At 46.2% G+C, this 12357-nt stretch overlaps 2 protein-coding genes across 18 annotated transcripts in view; one reads left to right on the forward strand and one right to left on the reverse strand.

Moving 5' to 3' along the window:
• The window catches only part of LOC129461114 (zinc finger and SCAN domain-containing protein 5A), an 84714-nt gene that overhangs the window by 60011 nt on the left and 12346 nt on the right, over positions 1-12357 (forward strand). The window lies entirely within an intron of this gene.
• LOC129459463 (putative zinc finger and SCAN domain-containing protein 5D) lies at positions 213-3748 on the reverse strand. 2 transcript variants are annotated; one of them, XM_055236190.2, is made up of 4 exons: positions 3365-3748; positions 2361-2564; positions 1321-1471; positions 213-1055 (listed from the first exon to the last, which is right to left on the reverse strand). In XM_055236190.2, exons 1-4 carry the CDS (start codon positions 3746-3748, stop codon positions 292-294), a joined length of 1503 nt encoding a protein of 500 aa, XP_055092165.2. In that variant the 3' UTR covers positions 213-291. The 2 variants fall into 2 exon arrangements, with proteins under 2 accessions (XP_055092165.2, XP_063470900.1); XM_063614830.1 differs by having other exon boundaries at positions 213-1058.

Here is a 12357-nt window from a genome sequence, read left to right on the forward strand (position 1 = left end):
GCGGAGCTTGCAGTGAGCCGAGATCGTGCCACTGCACTCCAGCCTGGGGGACAGAGCCAGACTCTGTCTCAAAAATAATAATAATAATAATAATAAAATAAAATAAATAAATAAAAAAAATAAACCTGTATGAAAACAATGGACCTAATGAAACAGAAAACAAAGCTCTGTGGGGAGAATGAATATTTACTCGGACAACCTGGCGATTCCTATCTAGGGCACTCCCTCTGTGTGCCAGGCGCCCTTGCACCTGCTTCATGTCATATCTCATCTAATAACATCAATGAAAAATCATCCTTCACATTCTGTGGGTGCAGTGGTTTCTGGATGTGTTTTCTGGTGGCATTTTAACGTTTCAGGCCGACGAAAGGCTCTTGGACACTTGGGACATTTATAGGGTTTCTCTCCGGAGTGGATGAGCTTGTGCTCGTTCAGGTTCTTCCTGTAGGCGAAAACTTTCTTGCAGTCAGTACATTTATAGGGCTTCTCCCCTGTGTGGCTCCTCTTGTGACACCTCAAGGAGAACATTCTGTTGAACTGTTTGTGGCAGACGTCACATGTGTAAGGCTTCTCACCAGTGTGGATTCGCTGGTGAACCCGGAGGTCTGAGAGCTGCATGAAGCACCTCTCACAGAAATTACATTGAAAGGGTTTCTCTCCTGTGTGTGATCTCATGTGGATGGCTAGCTTGGAATTACACGTAAACCTCTTATTGCACACGCCACATGCAAAGAGCAGCAGTTCTTTGCCTTCTTGGCCAACAGGCTGACTGACTGCGCCCGCAGGGCCTGGGGAATAAACTGAATTTATCTCAGCTTGTCCCGGGGATTCTCTGTTGCCCACAGGTGTGGCTTCTCCTTGAGGCTCTTCTTGGGAAATGGAGGTGGCGTCTGGTTTGCTTCTTTTGGGACCTCTCAGATTAAGAGTGTCTCCTCTGCTCCCGCTGTGAGTCGAAGCTTCTTTCTCCACAACGCAGGCAGAAGGTGTGTCAGCATCCACATTTTCCACAGAGGCTATTTTCTGGGGTTCCTTCCCCTCCTTAGCTCCCACCACACCTGCTGGAAGAAGGGATTCCACACACAACAGTAAATAAACACATTTTCAATACACCAAACTCATTGCAACCAAACACTGACCTCGGCTGAGAATTTCCCCTCAAACTCAAGTCTAAGACATTGGACCGTAGGTCTCTGGAAAGTGGGGGTGAAGACGCTTTGGCAGCTGAGTGCCAGCTCCCCCAGACATGATAATGCTGGGACCCCAGCCCCGCACCCCAGAAGAGAGGGACTAACCCCTGTGTATCCAAGTCTTCATACTCACTAGGACCGTTTGGAAGCTGAGGCTCTGGGGATGTAAGTCCTGTGTTTTCTTCTCTGTCTATGTTCAGATCCTTCTCCAAGGTCGGCTTGGGTCTCAGAGCCTTTGGGTCCCTTTTCATGACAATAGTCTCTGGCAGCAGGAAGTCCTCTTCCTGACAATGGAAAACCAAGAGCAATGACTGCCGTGCCTAAACTGGTGGAAGCACGGACATCACTGTCCCTTCCTGACTGGATACACCAACTCTTCTAATGACACAGGTTTAGGGATATGTGCAGACTTCCTGTGGGCCTCCCACATTACCCCAAGTAAATATCACCACCTCATTTCTGAGTCTGTCCCTAATCCACACCCTCCATATTCTAAATCAGCTCCTTTGCCTGGTGGTTTTCACTCTTTGGTTCTCTGAGCATATTTCTCCCCGCCGTGCCAACGTCTCCCTGCCCCTGATGCTGGAAGGTGCATGACTCTAGGTGGAGGCCCCTAACCCCTGGCACCACTGGCATTGGGGCTGCATCACCCTCCTGGAGGGGGCGCTTCTGTGCAGAGCAGAGACCCCGCTTCCACTCTCTAGATGCTATTAAGACCCCACCACCCCCTATAATGACACACAAGAACATCTCCAGACATGGCCATGTGTCCTGAAAGGCAAAAATCACCAGTTGAGAAACACTCCTCTAATTAAGAAATCAACAGTCTGAGAAAGTGGGTTCCTTGCTGAATGACTTCATGAAATGTCTTTGAGGAAACTGGATGGGGGAGGGACCTTCAGTTCATTCATCTCTGCCAACTGCCTCCCTCATTTCACTGAGACCATTTCTTACCCCCCACCCTAAATGCTAAAAGCTCTCATGGTGGAGGGAAAAGTAGATGAGGCTTCATTCTCTGTGATGGCTCAGGAATGTCTAAGGATGTAACATATCCATGGGGAATGTCTCTATTCTTGTCCTGTGCCAAATCTCTCAATCAGTCCAGAAGCACACTCAGTTTTCTCCTGTTCCTTCTCCCACCTCTGCCCAGACACCAAGGCCTCACACACTCACCTGCCTCCTGGACAGTGCAGGGGCCCTGGGCAGGGTCTGCAGCTCTCGGCGGGCCTGGCCTTTCCCTGGACGCATGTGGTTCACAGAGGAGGCCCGCTGGCTGGACACACCTCTCTGATCATCTCTGACACTGGCAGGGACTTCAGCCATCTCGACATCTGAGTCCTGCATAAGATATTCTTTGCCAAGCAAGTTGACCACAGACTGTAGAGAGAAAAAAGACAATCAGACTCACTATGAGAACCTGAAAGTAGCTCTCACATTCCCTGGGTCCTGCCATAATGCTCACACTTTACTGTAATTAATGTTCAAATCTGCCTTCCTGATGCCGAATCAGTTCTGGACACAGCAATCTGTCTGAATTTTTTTCTTTTGTAGATAAGTACATAAATATGGGTCCTTTAGATGAAACGTTCTCTAAACCAAAGAGAAGACAAGGAGAAATATTCTGGGTGAATCCAACTCAATTGGCCGATGGCAACTCACCTTTTGTTGGAACTTAGGGGCTCATTTGGGGACCTGGAGGCAGATCCCTGCATCTCTGATACCAACCACTTTCCCTGCCTCAGGATGGGACTTCTAGGCCCCCGTTCAGTTCACTCTAATGCCTCCTTCCCTACGTTCCATCAGGTGTAATATTTCACAAATGTCTTTCTTTCATGTTGGCCTCACACAGTGTGTGGGTCCCTGTACCCCCTCTGGCTGTCCATCTCCTACACCAGGCACTTGTCATCTCCTCACAGCTGATAATTGAATCTGAATGATTATTTGTCATGATGGGTTGTCCTGAGCATTGGAGAATGCTTAGCAGCATCTCCTGTCCTCCCCCTCGTGACAACCAAAAACTGTCCCCAGACACTGCCATGTGTCCCTGATGGGCAAACTCTCCTCTACTTGGAAGCCCTGACCTAGAGCAGCCCCTCGGGTCCTCTCGAGTCCAGCTGCACGGTACAGCCCCCATCCCAGCTCCTCTTCCCTGCACCAATCACGAGGGTCCCACTCACCCATTTCTTGGGTCTTCTGTTATTTCGTAGCAAGTCCTCCAGGTCTTTGCAGCTCTGCACACCGTTCACCTTGACTAAGACCTGGAGCTCCTGGGGCATGGAGATCATGAACTGCTCCATCACCAGCATGTCCAAGATCTGCTCTTTGGTGTGGAGGTCGGGCCTCAGCCACAGATGGCACAGCTCAGTGAGTTTCCTCAGAGCCTGCACGGGGTCCGACTCCTCCGGGCAGCTGAACATCCTGAAGTTCACGTGACAAGTCTCAGGGTTCCTGTCATGATTTCCAAGTCGAGTTCCTGGGGAAGCCACAGACCGTGGCAGCTCTGACCCAGGGCGGTTGCAGGGTCCTCCCTGACCCCATGAGGAGTTGCAATTTGCAGCCATATCTGGTGGAGAATATTTCAGTCAGTCTCTGAGAAATCTCTTCCAGTAGCTGGTATCTAATTGAGACCTATCTAGACAGGCCTCGTTTGGTTTTCCTCAATAATAGATTCACTGTTCAGAAGTCTGCAAAAAAAACATGAGCCCGATCAAAGTTTCTAGTCTATCCACCCATCCCTTCCAAAACCCTCATCCAAATCCTGGACGCCACTTCTTCCACAGCATCGAATTCAGCACAGTGGAAATCAACCCACCCTGTTATTCTTCCTGTGTCCTCACCTGACTCTATGTTCTGATTTAAAATCTTAATGCTCCCCTGGATTCTGATCTCTAGGAAATCATTGTGCAGAAGTGAAGTCAGTTTTTTTTTTCAACTGGAACAACGTAGTTCCCAACTGTAAATTAAATAGGATACTTATGTGAAGCTCCTAAAATCTGATGCAACAATAACTTATTTATGTTTTCCTGTCCAGACAAGATCCAAGGTAAAGCCCTTCATCATAATTATGCACAAAGATAGAGAAAAATAGTTACAACCTACAGTTGTCCCCCAACACCTTTTCTTGTTAACCCCCGGACATTTGTTTGCTCCAGGGAAGGGACAGCATTAAGTAATCATATGAGACTTCAACTCCTACACAGACATTGTTATTTTGGTAAAATGCACATTCATAAATTTCATCATTTTTACCCTCTTCAGGTGCACAATTTCATGGCACCAAGACATGCACCATGTTGTGCAACCATCACCACTGTCTAGTTCCAGAATTATCTCATCACCCCAAAAGGAACCCCATCCCCGTCAGTGATCACCCCCTGCCCACCCACCCCAGCCCCTGGAAATCACTAATCTACCTTCTGTCTCTAAGGGTTTCTCTATTCCTAATCTCATCTCAGAACATGGATTTAAGGTCTAGTGCTCTATGAAATTTTCAGGAAGTGAAATAATACAATAGATTTTTTGAGGCGGGGTGTGGTGGCTCATGCCTGTAGTCCCAGCACTTTGGGAGGCCAAGACAGGAGGATCACTTGAGGTCAGGAGTTCGAGACCAGCCTGACTAACATGGTGAAACTTCATCTCTACTAAAAATACAAAAATTAGCCGGGCGTGGTGGCACGTGCCTGTAATCCTAGCTACTTGGGAGTCTGAAGCAGGAGAATCACTTGAATCAGGGAGGTGGAAGTTGTAGTGAGCCGACATCATGCCATTGCACTCCAGCCTGGGTGACAAGAGCGAGACTCCGTCTCAAAAAAAAGAGAGAAAGAAAGAACGATTTTTTGAAATTTGGTTCTAAATGTAGTTTCATTAGGCAGGAGACACTGTGTGATCCTCTCCAGGCATCAGTTATTATCCAAGTTCAATAGCTATGAGAACGCAGCCCTGCCTTCCTAGCCACAGGTGGGGGAAGCAACCGAAAGGTCTTCAGAAAGAAGAAAGAATTAACAGGAGGGTCTCGGGAAAGGTAACTGGAATCCTGAAGGATGGAAACCCTATGCTTCCTGGAAGGAATCCGAGCGAGTGCAGAACAGAGAGACAGCCAGGGAGACAATCAGCACAGCAGGGAGACAACCAAGAGGAGACAATATTTGCAAACCACACATCTCACAAGCGGTTCCTGTGCTAAACATAAGCAACTCAAACTACTCCAGAGCGAGAAAACACATAACCCACTAGAAGGGGGCAAGGCGCCTGTGTGGACATCTCAGATGAAGACATGTGAATGGCCAGCAGGTCTAGGAAAAGGTGCTCATCATCACTCATCTTCAGGGACATGCAAATCCAAACCACAAGGCACCCCTCCCGCCTGCTAGAGTGGCTGTTCCCAAAAAGACACATGGAACGAGTGTTGGTGAGGATTTGGGGGAAGGGGATCCTCTGCGCCCTGTGCTGCGGTGTAAATTAGAGCAGCCGATGTGGGAGACAGTATAGAAGCTCCTCAGAAAATTAAAAGTCCAACAACTGCATGATCTGGCAATCCCGCTCCGGGGCATTTACACAGAGGAAAGGAAATCAGGATGTGGACTCCAAAACAGTGAAACTCTGGAGTGACAGACGGCGGGAAGGTGGAAAAACTACCTACTGGGTACTCTCCTCACATCCTCGGTGACAGGTTGAGTCATACCCCAAACCTCAGCATCACTCAGTACACTCATGTAACAAATCTGCACAGGTACCCACCGAATCTAAAATACAAGTTAAAATCATTTAAAAAATTAAAAAAGAAGTAGATGACATGAATAATAATTTTAAAAACCTAGTGGACTCATAGTAGCAGTAAGTAGAATGGTGGTTACCAGGGCCGGGGTGGGGGTTGGGGAGATACAGGTCTAAGGGTACAAATTTCAGTTGGAGAAATCAATTTAAGACAGCAATTGTCCAACATGGTGACTTCAGTTCATAACAATGTATTGTAGACTTGGAAATTGCTAAAAGAGTAGATTTCAATCAAGTATTCTCACAGCCAAAAATGATTAGTACATAAAGTAAGGCCTGTGAATAGTAGCTCAATTTAGCCATTTTACAGTGTTCATATCCTACAAAGCACGTTATGCTGTACACCACAATTATATACAATTTTTAGTTTTCAATTTGAAAGCAAATTAATTTTTTTTGAAGAAAGCATACAAATATGAGAGAGAAAAGAGATCCTAAAATTCTGGAATTAAAAGTGGCTTTGCCACAAGGGTGCCGGCTGCTGCTCAGGCCAAGGCGAGAGGATCACTTGAGGCCAGGAGTTTGATAACAGCCTGGGCAACATAGTGAGAGCCTGTCTCTTAAAAAAGTGGTTTTATGTTCCTAGAAATCACCGTATATTCACTCTCAGTTCTTTTCCCATTAAAGCAAGCAATGGAACATGGGAAAAAATAAACGCAGGTATGCGGGTTAGTATTCAATTATGGGAGTATATAGCACACAGGACCCCCATGTAGGGACACTTAGCTCAGATTCTCATTGGCCTAGTAGGTTGATGCTCATTCATTAATAGCTTGATTTTACCCTGTAGAAAGGGAAAATCCAGTGATGCTCTTTAACAAGTGGTGTGTGGCCGGCAAGGTGGCTCACGCCTGTAATTCCAACAGTTTGTAAGACCCAGGTGGTATGATCGCTTGAGCCTAGGAGTTCAAGACCAGCCTGTGTAACATACCGAGACTCCATCTCTACAACAAAATAAAATGTAGCCGGGCCTGTTGGCAGGTAGGTGCCTGTCGTCCCAGCAGATGGCGAAGTGAAGTCTCGCCAGTGGCTGGAGACCAAGAATTCAAGCCAGCCTGGGCAATGAGCGAGACCCCCGTCTCTAAAATATAACCTACCCATGATGAGAAAGTTAATATTATTCCTAGTTTACATAAGGGTTTCATAACAAGCCAGAGTTAAATCATGGGGTGCAAAGGAGACCCACTGCCTTCACAAGGTCTCCAAGCAAATGCATGAGAAAATAAACCCAAATCTTTCTGAAACTAACCCCCCTGCACGCCAGCTCCTACACCCTGCAGACACGGCCTCTGAACACTTACCTCCTTCCTGCCTTCTGCCTCCAACTTCCTCGCACCTGGGATGCGCTCTCCAGCTGGCCTGGAGCTGAACTGCGTCTACTTATGGAGAAGTCGAAGGACTCCAGGCCCCATGCGCCGCCCCATGATTGGTTTAGGGCCATGTAATCCATTTTAGGTGATCCGAGTTGATTACATTTCCCACTGAAACCCCACCCACAGGAAATTAAAGTATTAAACATGGCTACTGTGCAAATAACATAGGTTTTCCCGCTCTACTGAATTATTTGTCATATTGCTGAAGTATTTGGAGGCCTCAGAAAATATAGATCCACAAGTTTTTTGTTTGTTTGTTTGGTTTTGTGGGGTTTTTTTTCTTCTTTCGGTTTTCTTTGAGACAGAGTCTCGCTCTGTCCCCCAGGCTACAGTGCAGTGGCATGATCTCGGCTCACTGCAACCTCTGCCTCCTGGGTTCAAGCGATTCTTCTGCCTCAGCCTCATGAGTAGCTGGGATTACAGGTGCCCACCACCACGCCTGGCTAATTTTTGTATTTTTAGTAGAGACGGAGTTTCACCACGTTGGCCAGGCTGGTCTCGAACACCTGACCTCGTGAACTGCCAACCTCGGCATCCCAAAGTGCTGAGATTACAGGCGTGAGCCACCGCGCCTGGCCCTAGGTCCACAAGTTTTAATCACTTTGTGTCCCGTCGAGCCACACAAACGGTAATATCCTAACAAGTAAAGTAAAGGACACATTAAGAGTTGTTGGATTAATATCAAACCAGTGATTTAATGCAGTTTAAGCAAAGCCTTTCACATATGAATGTCAATATATTGAAAAATACAGTCATTGCTGATATACAATAAATATTAGTGATAATTCTTTACTTTTGTTTTTCAAACTCTTGGAATTCACATGGAAAAGCTTTGCTTGAACTAGTCTAAATCACTGGTTTGATATCAGCCAACCTACCCTTATGTAAAAACAGTGGGAACCAGAGAAAGGCACATGGTCCCCCCTCTGCATTCACTCCAGGACAGTGAGAAAGTGGTTTATAGATACACTGAGGGTCCTACAGGGTTCCCTGGTTCTCAACCCCCAACTGAGGCCTCTCAAACATGAAAAGCCTTAATGGTAGGTGTGAATTATACTGCGTGGATCATGGAGTCATTGTGGAATGACAACCGAGTGTCATGATTAGATTACATGATTAGATTACAATTTGGGAAGTCCGCAGCATCAGCTGACTGACTCACAAATCCATTCAAATTGTGGCTCATTCATTTTTAATTCAGAGTAAATTTTCTCATCTAACAATTAACATACATTGGAGGGCTATTAATATTACACTGATTCTGGTTTAAATCCTTGGGAAATCTTAAGCCACTGAATTTTGGGAACTTCAAGCTCCCTGTGAATAGAACTAAGGAATTATTACCTTACTGTTGTGTTCTTTGGAAGATGAAATAAGATTATGTCAGTAAAGTGCCCGACACAAGCTCATTTTGCCAAAAAGTTCTGACACTTATTTCCTGATGCATTTTCTTATACTTTTTGATATTTTTCCTTGTTAAGAATTGAGGCGTTGATAGTGAGTCAGAGTTCAGAATGGAGTTATTAAGTGGAATGAACTGGAATCTGCCTAAAACCACCATCTACCTACCCAATTCCCTCCAGTCCTCTCCTCTTGAAACAGGACATGTTCCCGTGAGGAATGCCCTTGGCATCTTGGTAGGGATTGAGTTGGATCTGTAGATCTCTATTACAGTGTGGTCATTTTCACAATATGAATTCTTCCGACTTATGAACATGGAATATCTTTCCATTTGTGTGCCCTTTTCATTTCCTCTCATCAGTATTTTATCGTTTTTCTTGTGGAGATCTCCTAGCTGTGTGGATAAATTTGTTTATTGATTTATGTATTTTTAGAGCCAAGGTCTCACTGTGTCACCTTGGCTGGGTGCGATGGAAAACTCATAGCTCACTGCAGCCTCGAACCCCTGGGCTCAAGAGAGCCTCCTGCTCCAGCCTCCTGAGTATCTGGAGTTACAGGCAAGCACCACCACACTTGGCTAATTTTAAAAGATTTTTTTGTAAAGATGGGGGTATTGCTATGTTGCCCAGGCTGCTCTCAATTCCTGGCCTCTATCCATCCTTGGTGACTAAGGTCACCATGCTGGTGTTTACATATCCCTATTCATGGTGTAATTATCACTACAATCAAGCTAATTAATGTATTCGTCAACTCACATAGTGACTATTTTCTTTTCATTATTTATTTATTTGCTTAATTCCTGGCCTCAAGCAATCCTCCTGCCTCAGCCTCCCCAGTAGTGGGGACTAGGAGCATATGCCACGACCCCTGGCTTGCTTTTTGTTTCTTTGACGTGTGTGCGTGTCTGTGTGTATGTGTGTGTGTGTGTCCATGTGTCCGTGTGTGTGTCTGTGTGGGTGTGTGTTCGTGTGTTTCCGTGTGTCCGTGTGTGTCTCTGTGTGTGTCCGTGTGTCTGTGTGTGTCCACATTGTGTGTGTTCATGTGTGTGTGTCCATGTGTTCATGTGTGTGTGTCCATGTGTCCGTGTGTGTCCGTGTGTCTGTGGTGAAACACTTATGATCTATCTTTTTTTTTTTTTTTTTTTGAGACAGAACCTCACTCTGTCACCCAGGCTGGAGCACAATAGCACAGTCTCAGGTCACTGCAACCTCCGCCTCCCAGGCTCAAACGATCCTACTGCCTCTGCCTCCCAAGCAGCTGGGAATACAGGCGCCACCATGCCCGGCTAATTTTTATATTATTTGTAGAGATGAGGTGTCGCCATGTTGCCCAGGCTGGCCTCAAACTCCTGAGCTCAAGCGATCTGCCCGTCTCAGATTCCCAAATTAATGGAATTACAGGCATGAGCCACCGCGCCCGGCCCATGATCGATCTTCTTAGCAAATTTCAAGTATGCGACACAGTATGGATGCTCTTCAACTTACAGCAAAGTCACATCCTGATAAATTGAAAATATAGAAGATAAAAAAATGCATTTAATATTATGTCACCTATGAAACATCATAGTTTAGCCTAGCCTACCCTAAACCTGCCCCGAACACGTACCTTCCCCTACAGTTGGGCAAAATCGTCCAACAGAAAAGCTATTTTATAATAAAGTGTTGACTCTCTCCTGTAGTTTATTGAATACTGAACTGAAAGTGACAATCAGAATTGCGGTGTGGATCCTCCTCAGCAATGTACACAGCTGAAAGCACGATCGTAAAGGAGAAAAATTGTATGTGGAGCTGTTACCAGATGGAGTTGTCCACGTTCTAGGCGTGTTGAACAGAGAATTGAATGAAACGCACAAAGTAACAAAAGAACAAAGCAACGAAAGACAAAAACACAAAAAAACGGAGTAAGGAAAGCACAGGTTTATTGAAGACAATTCACAGACTGGGAGCGGGGCTCCAGCAAGAGGCCCAAGAGCTTCCTCAATTAGGGTTTTTATTAAAAGGAACCCGGCAACACCCCTCGGTGCCTTTGAGAGGCCTCCCATTGGCTACACCCCGTGAAGGACTGACCTGCGGCCAATCAGAGGCTGACGTGGAGACTTGGCCCACCGTCCATCAGAGGCTGCAGTGGAGACTTGGCCCACTGTCCATCAGAGGCCGGAGTGGAGGCTTCTGTCTCGTTATCACAGGAGTGAGGATGTGGCCTGTGTGCTGCCTAATCTTGCCTAGAACTGGCTGCAACTGCTGTTCTTTTGCTTCTACCTTAACCCCTGGTTACCCTAATTCCCTTGTAGCAGGACGAGCCGCAGACAAAACCTCTCAGACACCGAGTTGCAGAAGGAAGGGCTTTATTCAGCTGGGAGCATCGGCAAGCTACTGCCTTAAAATCCAAGCTCCCCAAGCGAGCAATTCCTGTTCCTTTTAAGGGCTCACAACTCTAAGGATTTCACATGAAAGGGTCGTGATTGATTTGATCAAGAGGGATACGTGACAGGGGCTGCATGCACCGGTGGTCAGAGAGAAACAGAACAGGGCAGGGAGTTTCACAATGTTCTTCTATACAATGTCTGGAATCTATGAATAACATCGGTTTTTAAGTTATGAGTTGATTTTTAACCACTGGGTTTAGGCCAGGCAGGCCCAGGCCTGGCGCCGGGTTGCCTGTCTTTGGTTTTACTTCCTTGTTGTTTTTTTTAAAACAGGTACTGAGTATAAAACAATATAAAACAATATGAGAGGGTCTCTCTCTCCCCTCACCCTATTCCCCTGCCTCAGAGCCATCGGAAGTAGGGGATGGTCTCTGACATTGATTACAGCCTCTAGTCCATATAATATATCTTCAGAGCGTGTTCACCCTGCATGGCTGCAAACTCTTCTCTTTTCTTTTATGAACCTGAACCTGGGAGCGCAGGAATTCTGTACTCTTCACAAGAACTCCTTCCTCTTCAGCAGGTTCTTCCTTCCCACTTTGTGAACCAGGAAGACCTTGAAAATGGGAACATGCTTCTTGTTTTCACTTTCCTTCTTTTTACAATTTCTCTGCCTCATTCACTGAGGAATTGGCTGCTATCCCACACGCCTCGTCTCCTACTGACATTCTGAAATCTTTGTGAGTTCAGCATCCGGACACATAATCTCTTATTTGTAGAGTTGGGTCTCACTATGTTGCCCAGGCTAGTCTCCAACTCCTGGGCTCGAGCAATCCTCCTGCCTCAGCCTCCCAGAGTGCTGGGATTACAGGAGTGAGTCACCAGGTGTGCTCACGGTGCCTGGCCTGGGTTCCTTTTCTGCCAGCTTGGAAGGGCAACCCCATGACTGAATGTGATTCGGAGGATGGCTCCGCAGTTAGATCCTTGTTACAGTGCATCCACCTGAAACGCTGCACGTCTGAACTGGGACTGTTAACACCCGTGCCAATACAGTGTGGGGTGCCAGGAAGTGTCTGCTGATATTTATGTCAAAAAAAAATCTGTTTTGTTTACTTAGTGTATCAAAAGAAAGTCTGGGGTGAACAGTAGTATTTTCTTTTAAGCAGCTGTGAAAAAAAGTTGCAGATCGGCCAAAAAGAAAAAGATAGGGTGATTTCATAGAAAAGTGAGGGATTCGGTGTGGGTAAGGTTTCTTCAG

The sequence above is a fragment of the Symphalangus syndactylus genome, chromosome 13 (genome assembly GCF_028878055.3).
Source record: "Symphalangus syndactylus isolate Jambi chromosome 13, NHGRI_mSymSyn1-v2.1_pri, whole genome shotgun sequence".
NCBI classification, from domain to species: Eukaryota; Metazoa; Chordata; class Mammalia; order Primates; family Hylobatidae; genus Symphalangus; species Symphalangus syndactylus.

Bases quoted from the DNA above. Each gene is read 5' to 3' on its own strand.
- LOC129459463 (XM_063614830.1), bottom strand. From the start codon at position 3,748: ATGGCTGCAAATTGCAACTCCTCATGGGGTCAGGGAGGACCCTGCAAC. The intron at 1,472-2,360 runs GTGAGTGTGTGA...TTCCATTGTCAG, and splicing joins CTGCACTGTCCAGGAGGCAG to GAAGAGGACTTCCTGCTGCC. The intron at 1,059-1,320 runs GTGAGTATGAAG...CCCTTCTTCCAG, and splicing joins TCAGCTTCCAAACGGTCCTA to CAGGTGTGGTGGGAGCTAAG.